Below are 19179 nucleotides of genomic sequence, written 5' to 3'. Positions count from 1 at the left end.
ATCTACAGGAAAAGGGAGAAAAGCCATTAGAACAACAAAACACCTAACAAAACCTTCTAGTTAATGTTTGTGGAAAAAGATTTTGCCTCCAAAAATGGAAAAAAAATCAGGTGTTCTGTTCACAAGCACAGTGAGGAGGTCTGGCAGAAGGGTCAATTTTGCCTTCTTAAGACACCAGCCATTTTGAGAAACCCTAAGGGTGTGTGTGTGTCACAAAAGAGGTATTGTTCCAGCTACAGTCAAAAGGAAAGGGTGAATTAGGAAAGAAGAAACAAGGAAAATATAAACTGAGTAGCAGGCAGCTTATGAAGAAGTAGTAGTAGAAGTCCCTCCTTGGGAATCTAGAGCCACTCGTAGCCAATTACAAGAGAAAAAGAAAAAAAAAAAAAAAGAGTAGATACAATGTCGCTGTTGCTAACTATATCAACTCCCTTAATAACCATCTATATCATCACCTACATATGGCTTTTACATCTAACACACTATGGGGTATGTTTTCATCTCTAAGATCAGGGAGATAAGTACTAAGATGAAAATGTGATACTTTGAACAGTGCCAGTTTTAGTGTACTAGCCAGAAGGATTCCACAGACAAAAAAAAATAACCCCACAAATGATAAGGCAGTGACAAACCTGACAAAAGCCGGGAAATTCAAAGTCATTTCCCAAGATGGTTCACTTTTTGTCACTGTCCTGTGTTATTTAAATCTAGATTTGTATGAATATCCCTCTTCAACAAACATTCATTTCAACAAATGCAATGAAAGACTTATGGGAGGAATTTTTGGTGGCTTTTTTCCCACCTGCTGTCATATCTTTTCTTCTCTCCTTACCCTAGGCCTCCCAAAGAACAAGTAGGCTATCACAAATACCAAGCAGGAAAATCATGATTAATTGAGAGGGCAGGCAATTTTTATTCAAATCTAAACAAAATTTAGAGCTGACTGGAAAATAATTTCTTTCCGTTCTTATAAATATCATCAAAGGACTCATTTCTATTTTGTGTAACCCAAAATTGAAAAAGTTATTTTTGATAGCCAAAATAAGTGGAAAGAAAATATTTCCTAGTTAATTGCCATGTCACTTTTGGTCAAAAATATTAAAGGAAAGCAGATACTTATAATGGCAAAATTCAACATTTCATTGAAAAGACTGATTGACATTTTTCTGTCAGTCCTTAGAAATAATAATAAAAAAAATGAACAAGAAAACGCCCCATCTTATTTCACTTAAGCAGAAAAACAGATCTTTTGTTTAAAAAGTTTCAGCTGTACTAAACCTTACTCTAGAAACAGACAGCAGGTGTTTCAGATCTCCAAAACTACAGAAGACAAAACACCTGCCATGCTTTACAAGTCCTTAGTAAGACAAGCATGAAACACTCCTTTCTTGCATATTTCTCCAGGTCACCTCCACGAGTTACTTTTGGTGTCTTGCCAGTGGGGGAACTCAAGTAGTGTATTCGAAATACACTAAAACCCCCGAAACACTAATTTGTCTGTAAAAGCTTAAACAGAGCAGATATCCGTTTAAAATTTACAAACTGTGATTTGGAATGAAATCTCTGCCCCTAACCTGCAAAGGGCAGGGTTATCTTCACAGACATAAAAAGCGTCATGAGTTCAAAGAAGTACTAACTCAGAACGAAGCAAGAGAAAAATTACTGATTAATATTTTTATAATTATTCCAACAGAACCGATGTTAAGGACCTGATCCCCACACCCTCCAGAAATACATCTATGTATTTGAAGTACATCTAGTGTATCTTCTACTAAATTCATTTCTAAAATATTTGTCTACTTCCAAATAACAGTGCTAGTAAGATTGAAATAGTCCGACGAACGGATAACCAAGAAGTTACCAAGTAACCAAGAAATTTTGTCAGGATAGTATTTTAAATTTCAACAATCTGACAACACACAATGGAGTAAGAATGTGGCAAACTAGAAAAGGAAAGTGTTGAATTCATTATAGACATTCAATGAAAAAACAGACTTGTTGATTTTGGTCACAACTGGATAACGCAAAGCATGACAGGGCTCTAATAAGCAGCTCGGACAAGCAGCATCAGTCTTTGGTTTCTGAAGAAAAAATGACGTGATGTCATTGATGACATGTTTCAGTGTGTGTGCACATGAAAAAATATTCTCAAAAGGATATATGCTAGATGATAAGTCACTACTGACCAATTAATTTGGCGAGCTATTGTAAACTGGTATTCTTGATCTCATAAAATAGAATTTTTTTAATTTTTAATCTCATTCTTGGAAATTTTAAGCTGTAAACAATCCATTTTTTTTTTGTAAAGAAGAGGAAGATAAAAGAATTAGCTTACTTTTCTTGCTGATACTAACAGTAATTTTGAATTAGAGGATGCTTAGAGTACTTAAAAGCACATGGCAGGCATTTCTTCAGTATGCATACACCCAAATTTGATGGTAGAAGGAAAAAGCCCATTCTGTGCAGCTAGAGGTACAATAAAGCTAGTTTCCCTCTTTTTTACTTATAATTTGTCAATCAAAATATGAGAATTTTTACATCACTGAATATTCCCAGATTTAAATTTTCATCTGTCCATATTCTTAAAGATATTCAGTTTTCTCCTTCTCTAAAAAACTTCTTCCCCACTTTGACTTGCACCTCAATCAAATTGGTCATGTGAAGGCCAATGCTCTTGACACAGCTATTTTAGGAGAATAACCTCTTCACACCATCTCCTTCATCCCTTTGGACATGGGGTGGCTGATGAAAGACTTGCACATGCTAAACTCATCCGGATTCAGCGTGACAAAGATAGTGCTGGACTGAACAGAGGAAATCTCTAAAGAGAGGAACAGAAGAGCAAGGAAACTAAGGAGCAGCAGCAGCTGGTGAAGGCATCTTGCAGGGTTGTAGCAAGAGAGGGAAAAATCCGTATCTTTTAATTTCCTTGAGAATTTTCTTCTATTCTACCTATGGAAAATTGAATCTTGTGATGGGTTTGATAGGCTTGACAATGACACTGAAGTTATTATGTCCGTGTTTGGCTCTCAAATCCAAAATACACCATGGTGGAGTCTAGACACTAAACTCTGTTGGACTGGGAAACTCGTAATGAGTCTTCTTGTTTTTTTCTGCAACAGAAAAGATCTAATATTCCATGCTCTCCAGATACCTTACAAGAGTGAAATATTTCTCTTCTGATATGCTCTTTAAGCATTACAACTGGAAGAGCAAAAAGCATCTGGAGGTAGAAATTTAGCTTTGTTTGCCTAAGCAATTTGATCATCTTCAGTGCCTTCACCATCTGGAACTGGGCCTCTTGCTCCTTGCAAGGCCTCTAGGAAAAGGCAAGGTTTGTCTCCTTGTGAAACCGGCATGAAGTCCACTTGGGCTAAAAATTCAGTACCTGAAGGCCTCCCTGCCTCAGTGTCACCTGTGTTCTCCGGGACGGGAAAGTTAATAAGGAGTTAGCAGTCCGAAACTGCTAAAGGGGCAGACGGATGGAGGACACAAGGGCTCCTGGTGCTACTGCTGCTGGTTAACATACAACAAAGCAGAAATTCCCCAGTGAAACAAAGTGCTGTAATGAAGCGCTAAAAAGCCAAAGCGTTCTAGAAAGAGGAAGAATGAGACTTCTGAAGTGGACGATTGATGGCCCTTGAATGGAAGTGAGGGACAGCAACATCTCATATTCCTTTGCTCCCAAACATCTGGCTTTGTGAAGATGCAAACTACGCAAGCCTTCCACAAGGGCCCTGGTGTTTGTGATGCAAAATGCTTCGGGGTAAGGACTTGCCCAGGCAACAGAGAAAGGGAGTGAAGGGAATAAAGCAAAGCCTGGCATAAAAAGCAGCAGGCTGAGGTTCACATAGTGTGCATGCATGTTTATGTTTTAAGACACATCACTTAGGAACTATCTCAGGATTTTCAAAGGAAATAGAGGCCTTAAAATTAGGAAGGGCAAATGGCAAGAAGAGACAAGGAAGGTTTAAATCATCTCTGAGAACACAAACAATTCAGTGAGGTTCCAGCTGAGGTTCCAAAATTGCCCCCTACCCCCAAAGCCATACAACCAAGCGTTGACAGCTGCCAAAAAGGGCGGTCCCATCCTGCCCTCTCCCAGCAACATATTCTTGGCACAGCCCATCTGCTGGCACTGTGCACATGTGGCCAGCTTGACCCAAGAAGTAATCTGGATGAAAAACAACCTGGCTGAAAGGAAAAGGAAAAAAAAAAAGGGGGGGGGGCTTTTTTTGCACAATCATGTTCTGATTAAACATCTAGCTGAGCTGCATAAATAACTGGGGTACAAGACTAGGAGAGAAACTCATACCTCGGGGATAGTGTGCACTCTGGGTAGAGCTTAAAGGATTCATGGGCACATTGAAAGGACATGCATGGGTGTGGGAACCTGTTTGCCATAAAGGAATTACACTTTTCCACTCTGCTTGGGTGACCGGGTAGCAGGGTCTAAGAAAATGCCACCCACAGCTGTACAGACAGACTGGAGAAGACCTCAGAGAAGCTAAATGTACGTCCTAGGTCACCTGAAGACCCCATCCTTCTCATACACAGCACTGCATCTTATATGCGTACTACTTCAACTGTACTAAAGCCTTGGAGTAAATCTGAACAACTACCAGGTTAATATGAAAGAACGTGAATAAATATGAGTCACTTTCATCTGTGTATGCTAAAATACCAGCCAAACTAACATTTTTCCTTGTTTATCACACTCTGGATTACTAGCCAATGGAATGTAAGGACCATAATTCATCACGGTTGATATTTTTTTCTCTCTGTCTGTGAAAGATCCATGATATTTCTACTACAGATCTCCTACAGATTTCTACTACTAGATTTCCTACAAGTAGGTCATCAAACTGTTTGGACAGGATCTGAGTCCTGGTGCTCAAAGCCTAGTCCAGTCAAGGCTCATATCCCTGCATGCTGAGGACACAGCACCTACCTGCCTTTGTTCTCGATCCATCGCCTACGGACAGAATATGAATATCTGACAAATTTCAAAAGATTCAGTTAAAATCAATCTGAGTGTGAAGAACATTTTGATGGCATGGACTGGAAAAAACTTTTCATTTTAAATGCCTGTTAATGTGCTAACCACCTTCTCTTCAAACCTTTTGAGGATGAGGCAGGCTTGCTTGGTAGATGACCGAATCAGCTGAATTGTTAACTATGCAGACAGCAAATTAATCATGCAAAAACACTTACACTTTTGTATGAATGTTCATTTTAAATTTAGCTGGGAAGTTTAAATGGCTTAAACAAATAGTCAGAATCCTAAACAGTAAGTCTTAAAAAAAAAAGTATCAAAAGAAAAATAAATGAATATTTTTCCATTTTAAGCACATGTAAAATCACAAGAAAAGTTCTGACTTTCAAACATCACAGAAATAAAAATGCGCAAGTTCCCAATCCTTCAGCTTCTACAGCTAATTGCTTTAGAGCAAGAGTACTTCCTTTTTATGGCTTTGTTACAAACCTCTGGAACTAAAGAGCAACAGAATAATGACCTCAGCTGGGGTTAGTGAGGTGAAGAGCAGCTCAAAGTATTCTTGAGAACACTTTTCTGAACATTAGGTATATGCTTAAAAATAAAAAAGGGAAAGAAACATAAAGGGGAAAAAATTCCCAAATCAGTTTTCTAGTATCCAGACATAACGAGCAATGACTTCGGTTCCTTCTGACAAGTAACCCTGAAAAAAAAAACAAACCCAAAACCCACAAATTAAGCTTTACCTCTGAAAATATTACCACAGTACATATGCCCTCTCCACCCAAAGTAGGAAGAAAATGGAAGTACCTGATGTCAAAGAGCAAAGTCCTTTTCCCCTTTCTTCAAAGGAAAGTGAAAAAATGTTCACATTTGAAGAGACAAGTACAACAACAAGGGGGAAAAATTAGGACTCATCTGACATGGCATACATTAAGTAAAAATTAACATAAATTAAGTCTGATTAAGCAAACTCCATAATGAAGAAGAAATGTGCAAACAACATATGGAATACAATACCAAAAAAGACAAAGCCCTCGGTGGGTGTACACCCAAGTCTCGGCCAAGGAGATGAGGTCAGCTTTCTGAAAGCAAGCACCCCGTGCTGCCTTCAGCAATGGCTGTACTTACTCTGTGCTTCACAGTCCACGCAGTAAGAATTGCCTCTGATGTTCCTTATTGACTGAAGGGCCATGGCCTCATTCTGACTCGTCATACGGGACTGTGTAGATTTGAAGAAACACGTATGCAACAAACAAAAGCCCAATAAAAAGGGTTAGATAAAAATTGTCAGCAAAGGCCACAAAACAAAGCTTAGATCAAGTTTCAACAAATAAGATGAAAGATCCTGAAGCCTTTGGATTGCCTCTCAAGAAATAGCAACCTCAATAGGGTCTCCAAGTACTGCAAGACCAGGCCCGCCAAGCAGAAATTCCCTCTTTCCTCCCCTAATTTTGTCGGCTTGGGATTTCTCCCAGAGCTGTCCCCACCCTGCACAGGAACTCCCAGCACTCTGGGGACTCTTGCCTGGATTCTAACTGGTGGGGAGTCTGCGCAGAGGAAAGCTGAGCTTCAGAATGAGCCCTGCTATTCACAAGAAAGGTACTCACAGCGTAGGTTTACTTCTTCAGATAAATTAGATAAGAATATTATTGTATCAAATCAATTTCTTTTATTGATGTTTTTGCTTTTGCTAATGAAGACTAAGGGATGGCTTGCAAAAGAAACCGAAACCCTTTTATTGTCAAAAGGTCAGATTTAATCAGATGGCTCCCATTTAGATTCTCTCCATGATGACCGGCCGATGACCCGGAGTGTCTGTCACCATGTACAAGTAGTTCAGCTCTATGCACCTAAACCTTCTTGTGGGTTTTCTGAGAAGAAAATTGTTAGCTGTACCAAATTATGGGCTCTCTGAAATGAATTTTCAAATGAAAGCCAAATCTTTTTTTAAATAATTTAAGCAGGATTAGGACCAGGTCTTACATATGGGCATGTGGAGATACGTCCTCCCAGTCTGTCAATGGGAGGCTTACTAAACCTGTCCAATTAGCTGTGCTTATGGTATTCTTGTTAGTTCTTCTGTTTTGAGACCTTGGAAATATTTTACAGAAAAATCTCTTGGAGCATTGTAGCAGGTTGAATATATAACCAAAAAAAGCTCTCTGAACAAGCAAAATCTTATCAATGGATTCTCCTTTTCAAAAGAATATTTAATATACACAAAGGACAATCTTCTCTGTAGGTATCACATAGTAAATGTTAACAGCCACTCTTTGCCCTCTTTTCTATTAGGGCTTTTTTAACATAGGTGTTAGTATACTCATTTCCTCTGTTGTGCTCTCTCAACATACAAACTAAAATGTGTAAATCCATGAAAGTCAGGCACAAAACCAAACAGGTAGTAATTTTTCTCCCTCTCAGAAATATATATTAGAAATAAACATTTTTTTTTAACCAAATAGGAAGTAAATTATGTTACAGTGATGATAATTACTGATGTCTGATCTGTTCTGGTAGCTTGGGGTAATGAAAGCAGGAATTCATTTCAAAATTTGAGTCTCCTTCTTCCAATATGAAATCATTAAAGACATCTCTCAGATGGATAAGGTTAAGGGGTATACAGGTCTGAACAATTACTCCCCATTTCTCTCTCTCCCCCTTACCACTCAACACCTTGCTCTCTAGTTGTGAACTGTTTGCAGTCACAAAGACTCAGGAATCACAGGTTCTCCTGCCCCTCCAACAATGAGCAACGGCTGAAGTACTCTCAGATTTTAAATGTGTATTTTAATAGGAAAAAAGAACAAACTACTTCTGTCGTAATGTGACAGCATTGCAAATTAGAAAGGCAGTTCCTTTTAGGAACAGGCAATAGCTTATCTTTGATTTCTGTGATTTGTATCACTTCATCACTGCGGAGCCCGGTGCCTGAACATCACTGCACGTTTGTGCCTTGGCCAACCAGAATGCTTAATTAAACTTTGCCATGCAGGAGCAAAAAAATTTTTAATTGAGATTTGGCAAGTAAATCAGCTGGGTTTTGGGTCTGCCCCCACTCTTCTCCAAGACAGGCTCTTCTTAAAGAACTTTCTGCAGCCCTTCCCTAACCTGCAACAAACCTCAATCTGCAGTAGTGAATACACGATATAACTTCTCAGTAGGGAGAGTCCATGACTTTGCTCCAAGTTTCAGCCAAATTTTAAGAGCAATCCAGAAGACCCAAATATAATCTAGTAGCTCTATTTACTCAATTGCTCTAAAAAAATAACTGCAAAACAAGCTACAGTACCAGTTATCTTGAAATATCTGAGAAATGTATGCAGCTCTAACACGACTGTGCCATGTGCCTAGCACACGCATGTCTCTAGGAGGGCAAGTTTTAAAATTCAGGGTTCTTGATTTTGCTTTCCTTTTAATCATCAACCACCATAACTTATTTTCAGTATTACTCTGTGTACCATACCTTGTTCTTGCTGCTCTCGCATGACTGTAAACTGGCCAAGATCTGACTCTCTATGGCTTGTACCCATGCATCTCTTTCTTCGTATGTGGTAGCTTCAAAGTGCCAAGTCTGGCCAGTGAGAGAGACAATGATAAACTCGAAGTTTTCTTCTTGTTCTGAAAAAAACATGCAATATGAAGAAAAGTTTAAGGATCTCGATAGATAGGCCTAAGCAATCCTGTTTGATGAGCATTTCTGCAATGTAACAAGGAATTGCAGGTCTGAAAGTCTGAGATTCAAGGCTAAGCATATCCAACTACCCTGAAGCTGCACAACCCAAAACAACTTGCAGATCCAAAATTTTTCTCTCTAAATGCTATGTAGATAAAGTACTTTTTTTGGATACTTTGGATACTTTTTTTTGGATAAATATTCAGTTCCTCTGTGTATTTGAGTATTTAGTGTTGAGTCTATCCATTTCTCTAACACAAAGTGGCCAACAGACATTATTTAGACTTTAACCTGAGGTGCTAAGAGCTACATGTGTCACAAAATAACTTAAAAAGATGGACTATAAAGAGGTGACAACACAGTTTGTCAATTCTTCCTTCAATCACACGTGTACATGCACAGATATGTTAAAAAAAAAAGTGCTTTTCTGGTCTACAGCACAAATACACCGGATTATACAGGATTAAAATCAGTTCAACTTATTCAACATTCACATTTGACATGGAAGATGAGAAAATGACCTGAGAAGCTAGCAGAAAGGGTCAGTGAAAAACCTTTAGGGCCACTAGACCATAAGGACAAGTATTCAAGCCGAAGCACTGCAGCATATGAAAACATCAACGAAAGTACGCACGCTAACTACACATGGGACAGCAAAGTCAAATTAAAAAAAATCAAAGAAGCTGAAACAGAGTGGAATAGGGAATGGCAGGCATGAAGCATGAAAGGAACATAATAATAGAGCACAAAGTTCTGGTGAACATCAGACATAACGGGCTTTAGAAAGAGCATTTACATTCACTTGTCTACTAATGACTTATTATGTATTCAGAGCCATGAACCTCCTGCATTACCTTGTCATCCATAAGCATGTAAAGTTAAGTGACCAATCTAGCACTAGCTTTAAAGACAGTACTGCTGCTCGCTGGAAGTCATTTTCTCAACCTGTGGGACAACTGTTTTTTCTTGATAAGCTCCATGCTAGTAAGGCCATTGCTTATGCTGCTTTAATGAACTCTCAAAAAATAGAGTAGGTTAATTTGCACCTTGAGAACACACACAGAGTTGAAGGTTATTTCCAGGTGCATGAGAACACCTGAAGTAGCAGTTACACTAAAAAAAATATAAAAATAAATGTGTAGAATAAGTGGAAACAGAAAGAGGAGAGAAATGCACTGTGCAGGTATAACTACATTTGTTTTAGCAATATTGTGTAAAAAGCGGGTAGGATCACTAAGCAAAATGCTGATTAAATCACAAAAAAGTCACATTTATCAAATGGAGCTTCAAGAGTTTATGAAGATGATGTAAGGGTAAATCCAACAGAGAGACTAAAATTGCTTTCGGTCCTGTGCACTGTCATTGGCAGGACAATGCAGTGCTGCAGAATAAAAACTGACGCACCTCCAGAAAGCCTTGTTGGAGGGAAGAGGGTCCTGACAAAGCCAGGGAACACAGGCAGAGTAAGAGAACACAGAAAACCGAATCTCACATGAAGCAGCTTCTGGCAGAGTCCAGTTCAGGAGACTCATTCTTAGGCATTATGCCTTTCTCCCTCATCTCTCCTCTACTTGGTGCTGGAAGACAAGGCTATCGCACGGGGTGGCGTGTGGCTTTGGGGTCATTTTGTCACCACAGGGAAAATGAATTCCCCATGCCTCCTTTTTAAGCAGGGAGGACGGCCTGATGGATGCAAAGAAACAACGGTGCAACGAGAGAGAGGACTCCTCAAAAGCACGCAGGACTGAGCTAGCTTCGCATACATAACGATCAAGAAGTATATGTGCTATATATTTAGAGAGACTCTCTGCAGAGACAGAATCCTGTCACAGTCCAGCCCAAAATTTCAGCATCTACAAACTACGTGGCTTCCCAGCACCATAATTCCAGGACCTGAAAGAAGTGCATAAAGCCAAGACTCGGCATGATTGAACTCTCCCATCTTGTATTTGCCAATAATCCTGATTGCGTACTTAGGAATTTATTATGAGAAATAAATTGTGCAATCCAGCCAGTCTGCCCTTTAAAAGCAAGTTTGAAATACTGTCCTTGCTCACAACAGTGCCCCTGCAGGCTTTGTTTGCAAGGAACACTGCACTGAAGTTACCCTCTGCTTCTGGACACATCCTGCGCAGTGTGTGAACCCTGCCATCCAGGCGACTCGAGTGAAATTGGGGGAACACTGCCAGCTGCTTCCTGTCGGTGTTCCTTTACACATGAAGTATCCTTTTTTCAAAGGAAAGGCTCTCTTGTTTAATCTCTGACCTCTTCTGCAGTGACCAGATGACACTGTGACAAAAGCTGCAAATGCCTCGCAGCCGCTGTGGCTTGGGATTGCCAGGTCTGCATGGTGCGTTGGTGCGTTTGTCCCTGCGGAGCCCTACCACGGGTTGTGAGGGCTGCAGCATGTCCTAAGGCTGGGCTGGGAGGGCATCTTCATGTCATCAGAAAGCAAGCTGACAACTTGGTTGTTGTTGACAATACATTAAGAATGCACAAGTTTGCATATTTTATTAGGCTTGCTCCTTAAAAAGCTCAGACGAGAAGCAAGAGCACCCGCTGAAGATGCGTTCAATAATACATTTTCTCCTTAAACGTGATGGAGTTTTGTTTTTGCAAACACAACTGCAAAACAAAGCACCAGAGCCAACGCCACGTCACCTGCAGAGCAATGTGTAAGACAGGCACGCCATGCAGGTAGCAAACATGTAGATCCTCAGCCATTGCAAACACAAACAGAAAAATCCAGGCAGCAGGGTGAAATTGCTGTTTTACTCTTCGGTAAAATTATGGGTTGTGCTATTTAAATCCCTATGAGCCCAATCACAAAATTTTATTAAACAGTTTTCCATGTTTAACAGTTATTCATAGAAAGGTCCACTATAATAGTATTTTAGCACCATCAACCTGTCGAAATCAACCTGCCCAATTACTCCAAACTACATTAATAACACCGGATATTACACTAATTGTGTCCAGTTTCTATGCAGACGAGGTCCCATGGGGCTAATTTTTCTTCCTCAGGGGCAAGCAACTCAGCCATCAAACTGATTTCACTAAGAATCCCTCCTCATTACACAAGTCCAGGCTGTCAAACTTTTTTTTAAAAAGGTTAATGGGCCAATCAGTCATCAATTATTTCCTGGAAGCCCAGCAGACAAAGGGTTAAAGTGCTAAGAAACAGCTGCAACTGATTTACATTTGGAAGTTATTATCAACATGAGATGTCTCAAATGTTGTGGGTTTTCTTTTTCTTTCTTTTCCTTTTTTTTTTTTTTGGTATAAGTGGGAAGGGGTGGCTAAAATGGGAAATAAGCCCAAACTGTAAGACCGTGATGATACAGAACCTAACACGTGAGACTTTTTTGGATTTTACTAGAGGAGCAGTGGATGTGCAACCAGGGAGTTTTAGGAAAACTACATTGCATTGCATATGGTGGCATGGAAACCATTAGTACCCCCACTTTCAAGGAACCACACGGTACCACGGTTGATGCTGCACATACCGATTTCACCATTATCTTTTCGTAGTAAGTTTACTTCATTCAACAGAACTTCACGTATATTTTCCCCTGCCAAACAACATACATTGTTACAGCCCACCCACTTACGGAGAACGATGCGCAATTCCTTGCAAGTGCTGTGCAAGGGAAAACAAACAGTTAGGCATGGTCTTGCTGCATTCCCACACCAATGCCTGTGTTCATTGTACGTAACAGAGATCAGATTTAGCAAACTACACTAAAAATAACTACAGGATACAATTAGTCTATGACTTGTTCCAGAGAGCTCAATTAAGTCTACTAAAATGTAGGGAAAACACACATCTTGGTATCCCAGTAAGAGCTGCTCTAAACAATGTGCTTATATAATTTTGTTTGCAGTTTCCACTTCTCAGATCTTTTACTCTCAATATTAAGAACTGCACAAATAGCTACTGACACCTTGCACCAGTGCTGGATAACCACAAGCACAGCTTCACGTCATTGGAAGATAAGGCCCCCTTTCTGCCAGGCACTCTACAATCAGAAGTCACACCCATCCCCAATATTTGCTTTTAAAAAACCCAGTATCGTTACTTTTCAAAGGGTATAAAATGAAGACTTACCAAGATTAAGGCATTTTTCATAGGCCCACAGGAATATTTGTACAGAGTCAGAAATAAAACTGGATTTCTAACTTCCAAGTCAGCGGTCTACAACCAGCCTCTTACCTTAGATGCTAAATCGTGCATTTGCATCTCTGCACAATGCAGCTGCCATCAGAGGATCCTGGTGCTAATGCTACCTAGGTAAATTAATAGCAACTGACTGTGCACGTCTGGTGGACGATGCCACTGGCACAGGGTATACTTTCCAGAAACAGCAAGTGTAGAACCAAGAGATTCAATGGCATATTTCAAACACCCATAAAGCATCTTCTAGAGTTGAGGTTACAACTTCAAACCTATTCAAGCCTGCCTGAAGTAACACTGAGACCTATTTAAACTCCCTTTTTATCACATCCCCCTTTATCTCTCAAAAACCACTTCCACTCAAGCATCCTTCCTTAATAACCCTCAATCTTTTCAAAAGGATGATAATGAAAAACTGCTGAGGTGCCCTAGTAATCAACACTGGATGTTTACAATATACAATTTGTTTACGACAAAGGTGCATGCTATTTATGTACTATATAATGATAACTATCGCTACATTTTGCCACTTGGTGTAAATTATCCCTGTAACTTGGAAGATAAGCATGTTTATTAGCAGCATCAATTAAGGAAATATTTGTGCCATGTCCCACTGGGCATGACTACGCTAATACTTCTCTCCCCTTTCCAAACCCAGTGTCTAAATCTAATTAGTTTTGAAAATCAACCCTATCAGGACAATGTAGCTCTGCTATCAGTTGCCCACAGCTCTTGATAAAGGTTGCATTCCACTGGAAGAATTTTTCAGTGGTACTGTTTTATATCACTACCCGTGAATGACAAACTGTTGATGAAAGGCTTGTTTCTAGCTCAAGGCGCTCAGCCCCCCCACCATACATACTTGCTTTAAGACAACACGATTTGAAGAAATCCATGAAGTCATTTTTAAATTCAGTTCATAGGGTACCTAAGTCTATACTTGCACTAGGTGTTCCCCAATACATTTCAAGCCTGGAGCTTACTTTTTAAATTGTCGATTGGGTAGAGCTTATCTTCGGTGTTCTGAACAGCCTCCCCCTGCATCTGCTATGGTTGAGCAAAAGCTAACTTTCTGCATTGGCACAGCATCACGGCAGCAACAGCGTTGCGACCTTTTCAACAAAAGGTAGTTTGGGAGTTAATGAATATGCAGAAGACAAGTTTTCCATGAGATCCTGGCAACTCCGATGCAGCACGGCTTAACACATCACATGTAACCATAAAGAATGGAAAAATGAGGATTTAGTATCTTTTTGAATGTTTAACCATAGCACGCAGTGCACAGTCATTAAATTTCATAAAGCTACTTCTTTAAATGGTGGTGCAAAATATGGTGCTACAGGAAAAATAATTCCATGTTTTAACAATACTGCTCTGAGAGCAGGTACAACAGACTCCAGCTTCAGAAGAGTGAAATCGAGCAGGGTCTGTTTTAAGCACGACATGCTATAACATGCTTTCCCCCTAGAAAATCAAAGGATTGCTTAAATCCTGGCTGCCTGCAATAAGGAGCAGGTGGGACCTTTTCACTTGTCAGTGACTCCCTATGAAAAAAAAAACAAACAGAAAAAAAAACCACTGAAAATGAGCGGTTTTAGTCAAACTCTACAATTGCAAGAAATTTTACTTTCTTTAATCTAAGAAATAATCTTTCTAAATAACACCAGTAAGAAAGTGATGAAGGAAAAGCAAAGGACACAGCAGTACAGTGCCCGCTTCTTTCTGCCCTCAGAAGTTAGAGTCATCCAGCTGTGAATCCTACACCCAGACAGTCACCTTCGTGAAAATCCGGCCAGAACAGACACGACAGAAATGCATTGGTTTTGGCATCAAATAGCGGAGAGGAGCCACATTCAGGGAGGACTCTCAGCTTTGCACGGCGTGTACCAAAAGGTGACCTCGTGCAAGCACCAGGGACCAGTGACCGACACACCATGCCGAGGACCACGCAGACACTTGCTGCTAAGCATTGATGAAACCTTTGCAGCATCTGAGTTGAGGTGCGCAGACCTTTGCTTTCCCCATCTTAATTGGAGATTTTGCTACATGGAAGCGTACAGAATCCCTAAATAATAGGATTGGAATTAAAAACTAGCTGAGAAGCTGCTTTCTAGATCAAGCTTTTAAAAATGAGAATTGTACATGATGAGAATATTTTTGTTCTGTAAAAACGTGTAAGTGCAATTGAGCAAGCATGTGCTAAAGACTAAAGCAGATTTGTTATTCTGGACTGTCATTTCCTATCAACATTTTCTTTTTTGAAGGCATAATTATCTAAACATGTGGCTTTTAATACTTACACTGCTCATTAACTCTACATTTGCCAGTCTCACAACTCCCGCTATCACACTGAGGTTAAACATACAAGCTCAGAGATGCAAAACTATGGAGAACAGTGGATCTTCAGTTTTTAGCAGGGATTATACTTCCAAAAAAAAGATGTATTTGTTTAATTTCAGAATTTCGTTTGATGACATCTCTCAAAACTCTTTGGACCATATAGCTATCAGGAACACGTTCCCATAAGCTTATTCAGTGTGCCTTCAATAGCTAGTTTGATGAGTGAAGTAAGGGATTTTTTAAACTAGACAGGCCCTAAACCCCGAAATCTTCATCTGTAAGACACAAGGGAATTCTTTACACTTGTTTCACTGCTACAATTTAGTAACAAGTAGGTATAAAATCACCAGCTCCTCCATGAGCATACCTGTAACAAACATGTCTGTGCACTGATTAACAGAAAAGATAAAAACCAGCACGTACATACAAAATTAAATATTTTTAAAATGTATCTACTTAGCTTCCTATTAAATGGAAAAAGAAAACATTTATGTCCAATAATCACTTTCTCTCATTTCATATTTTGCACTTGAAAAGACATCAAAATGATCAAAATAGGCAGAATTTTGCAACTGTTGCTCTGAAAGGTAATAATTTTACATTTACAATGAGAAATAAAACAAAATTATAATTAAAAAAAGCCTCCTTAACAAGCTGCAGGAAAATTACACTTTTGTTTCCCACATATACTTTATTTGGCAGTGAGAGCATGGCATCCAACAGCAATACAGCAGTAATTGTGCAAAAAAGGACGGTGATATAAATCACCAAAGGTTAATGATCAGGATGTGAACAGAGGGACTTGTTTACAGAAATAGCATGCAATTTAAAATTTACAAGAGATTTAATGCCACTGCTTGGCAATCACTAAAATCAACAGCCCAGAAAACAGTGACATTAAGAAAAATATTACAGTTATAATCATTCCAAAATAAGTCAATTAGTGTTAGGGCATGCGCTTGCGATTACTTGACCCATTTGGTTCGCACTTAAGTGAAAAAAATCCCCCCCCCATTATATTGAGATTACTGAGTTGTGACCTATTTTGCATTCCATATTTCTTACACTATCCCTCTTACATGCCGCTGGAGATGGTGGCAGAGGTTTTTTCTCCTCTCCTGGCTTCCAAGTAATTCTGACCTTTGACATTTGTAATAATAAAAAAAGAAGGAAGTTTATAATTGTGTTGTTCAAATGAAGGTGGAGGGGAAAAAAAATTCAATGTGCTATTATACAAAAGCCATGACGGCTGTCTTCGGTGAAAAAAAAGCAATGTAAGTCAATTTGTGAACTTTGGCACCAGATGACCTTTAGAAATACAACAATATACAGAATTTACAAGCAAGAGTAGCACATGCAAATGACCCGGCACTGTCTCGCCTTTGGATTAGAGCTGCAAAGAGCATTATGGAGAACGCTTTCACAAAACAAATTAAGACTGTTACTTAAATGTCACGGCACACTATTGTATTTGGCTACAGATCATTACACCTGATACTAACACTTTTAAAAACTGTAATAACTTGGGAAATATTACATTGAGTGCCCACATGTATAAAGGGAATATAAAAAAATAAATAAATAAAAGAAGAAAATGGGTTCTTGAAGTAATTTAAACATCACCACTCCACGACTAGAGGGAAAGGTCAAAATTTAAGTAAGCTGAAAGGAACATGAATGGTAAAATAAAATGCACAAACAAAAAGATGAAAAGACCACTGGAATGACTCTGCAAACACAAGATGAAAGCACGCATGCTTTGGGCAAATTTGATTTCCATTCCTGCATTTGGTAAGCGAGAGACGGAACGAGGACAATTTTCGGAAAAGCGGGTTAAAAAAGGGGTAGAGAGGAGGTGTTCATCTAAAACGTGTTGTTTTGTTACCTTCAGTGTTGGTGCTGCTGCTGCTGTATATATTTCGCAGGCTACCAACACGGTTTAGTTTCCAAGCTTTGCGTTTGGCTGCATCCAGAGAGCAGAAGGGGAAGAGAAAAAAAAGAGAATAGAATAAAAATAAAGAAAAGAAAAAAAATGAGGAGGGGGGGAAAAAGAAACATCAAAATAGCATGTGAAGTAAAATACAAGCACAAGCCTGTTACATGTGAAGAGTTACACACAGAAAATGCACACAGGACTATACAGCCTCTCAGATCCACAAACAATATGGAAAGCCTCTTCCTTATTGGAAATGTTTTTTAAAACTCTGAAACATGACAAGGTTTGGCACGACCAGATGGATCTGCTATTAGAACAGACAAAACCAGACCAGTAGAACTAAAAATGCACAACATATTTGTACAGAGGATAGCAGACTAGTCAAAACAACTACTGTAAAATGCTATTTAATACCAAAACTCAGCTAGACGAGTTCTTTTCCTCCAAAAGCCTATATTAATCACTTGATGCCTGTAGTTATAACACCTTTAAAAGTTGAGGTGATGATGTAATGGGCTTAAATCATCAAAACAAGAACGAATGTTATTTGCAGGATTGAGCTTACAGGCATTACTCAATTATTTTGAAGACTGTCAAGTAGACATTGATGCTGTGTAAATTATGTTTGTGCTCCCCCCCTGCCCCTAGCAAATCACTGCAAAACAGAAGTTTTAATTGGAAATTACAAATGTATATATATATTTTTTTTATATTACAAACACCACCATCGCTTTATGAGAATCCACAATTTTTTAGATTTTCTGAGATCCCAGCTGCTGTTTTTACAATTAGCAGGAAATATTGCTCAAAAGCACTCAATTCCTGTGCTCATTAAGAGAGACTAAATTTTTATGTTCTTTAAAATCTACATGTTTCGCCTTGAAAGTGAATTCACAGCATGAGAAGCGCATTCAATCAACAACACGCTTAGACTCAGTTTCATCAGACAGGAACTGTATGAAACATCCAAGCACACCACGGTACCGCTGGCCTCTAACAGTGACTTACGCTGAAATAATAGAAACGTCCCCTCTCCTCTACCCATGGACAAGGAGGGAATGGCGTATCTACTGGAAGTGGTATCTCTACAAGCTTTTCAACCACCTCATCAGGTCACCCACTCAAGAAATAATAATGCAACACTGCCTAGCCTGTAATAATTTTGTAAAATGTGTTGTACAGGATCAGGGATGAGATCACTGTGGTCAGTGAGAAATGGAAGAGCACCAAGACCTCCTTCTATGACTTTTCTCAGCAGGTCACACAGACCTAGTGCCCACAGACAGTGGAAAGCTTGAGCTCAGGTGTGAGACTTCTGAAAAGGACAGTATTGGTTAGAGTGTTATTAATTATGATTAATTTCTATGACGCTTTAAAACCGAACATTCTACCACTCTGATTCAGCTTATTATGAAGAAACTTGTGATGAATTTGGATTAAGACCCCCTAAGCACAGACGCTCCTCATCCTTTAGGATAACGTGAACATCACATAACATAATGAGTACGGTGATAAAACATTTAAGAATTTTTCTTTCTAAATTTAACAGAGAACTTTTTTTAATGTCCCATGGAACTCAGACTGAACAGCTGCTTCCACAGAAAAGGAACAGTGACACAAAGTCATTCAAATGCTTAACAAAAAGCTTGATTTTTGGCTGAAGATCTAAGGCTGGAACAAGCACTTGTTTGCTGCACATGGATACCTGTCATAAAGCAGCACAGAGCTTGTGTTTGCAGGAGGTGATGTGTTCAGGCACTGAAAGGAGAACGTTTCTCTCTCCAGCCCCTATCTCAAAGTTGCCTGTGTAAAGCTATCCTCATGTACACACCGAGAAAGAACTTCAAACCGCACAGACAGTAAAACAGCTATAAAAAAGTTATTACTGCAGCTGAAGAGAAATGCCTCAGCACCCTAGACTGTTAAGCTAGACGTCCTGTTGTAATAAAGTAATCCGCAGGCTTTAGTGCTCTATGCTGAAAGGGAAAATGGAGGACTGGGTACCTTACAATCACAGAACAGTTTGGGCTGGAGGGGACCTCAAAGCCCACCCAGTG

At 39.4% G+C, this 19179-nt stretch overlaps 1 protein-coding gene across 10 annotated transcripts in view; it reads right to left on the bottom strand.

Annotated features, from left to right (window-relative positions):
- Nucleotides 1–19179, bottom strand: part of AGAP1 (ArfGAP with GTPase domain, ankyrin repeat and PH domain 1) — a 375831-nt gene that overhangs the window by 45761 nt on the left and 310891 nt on the right. For 5 of the 10 annotated variants that reach the window (XM_083841487.1, XM_083841488.1, XM_083841481.1 and 2 more), the window contains 3 exons: nucleotides 17072–17149; nucleotides 8463–8617; nucleotides 6128–6218 (listed from right to left, as the gene is read on the bottom strand). In XM_083841487.1, the coding sequence (XP_083697613.1) occupies nucleotides 6128–6218; nucleotides 8463–8617; nucleotides 17072–17149 (324 nt within the window). The remainder of the gene's footprint in view (nucleotides 1–6127; nucleotides 6219–8462; nucleotides 8618–17071; nucleotides 17150–19179) is intronic. The other 5 variants (XM_083841479.1, XM_083841480.1, XM_083841485.1 and 2 more) reach the window with 1 other exon arrangement.

The sequence above is a fragment of the Anser anser genome, assembly GCF_964211835.1.
Source record: "Anser anser genome assembly, chromosome: 6".
NCBI classification, from domain to species: domain Eukaryota; kingdom Metazoa; phylum Chordata; class Aves; order Anseriformes; family Anatidae; genus Anser; species Anser anser.
This window is presented reverse-complemented; position numbering and strand designations above follow the sequence as displayed.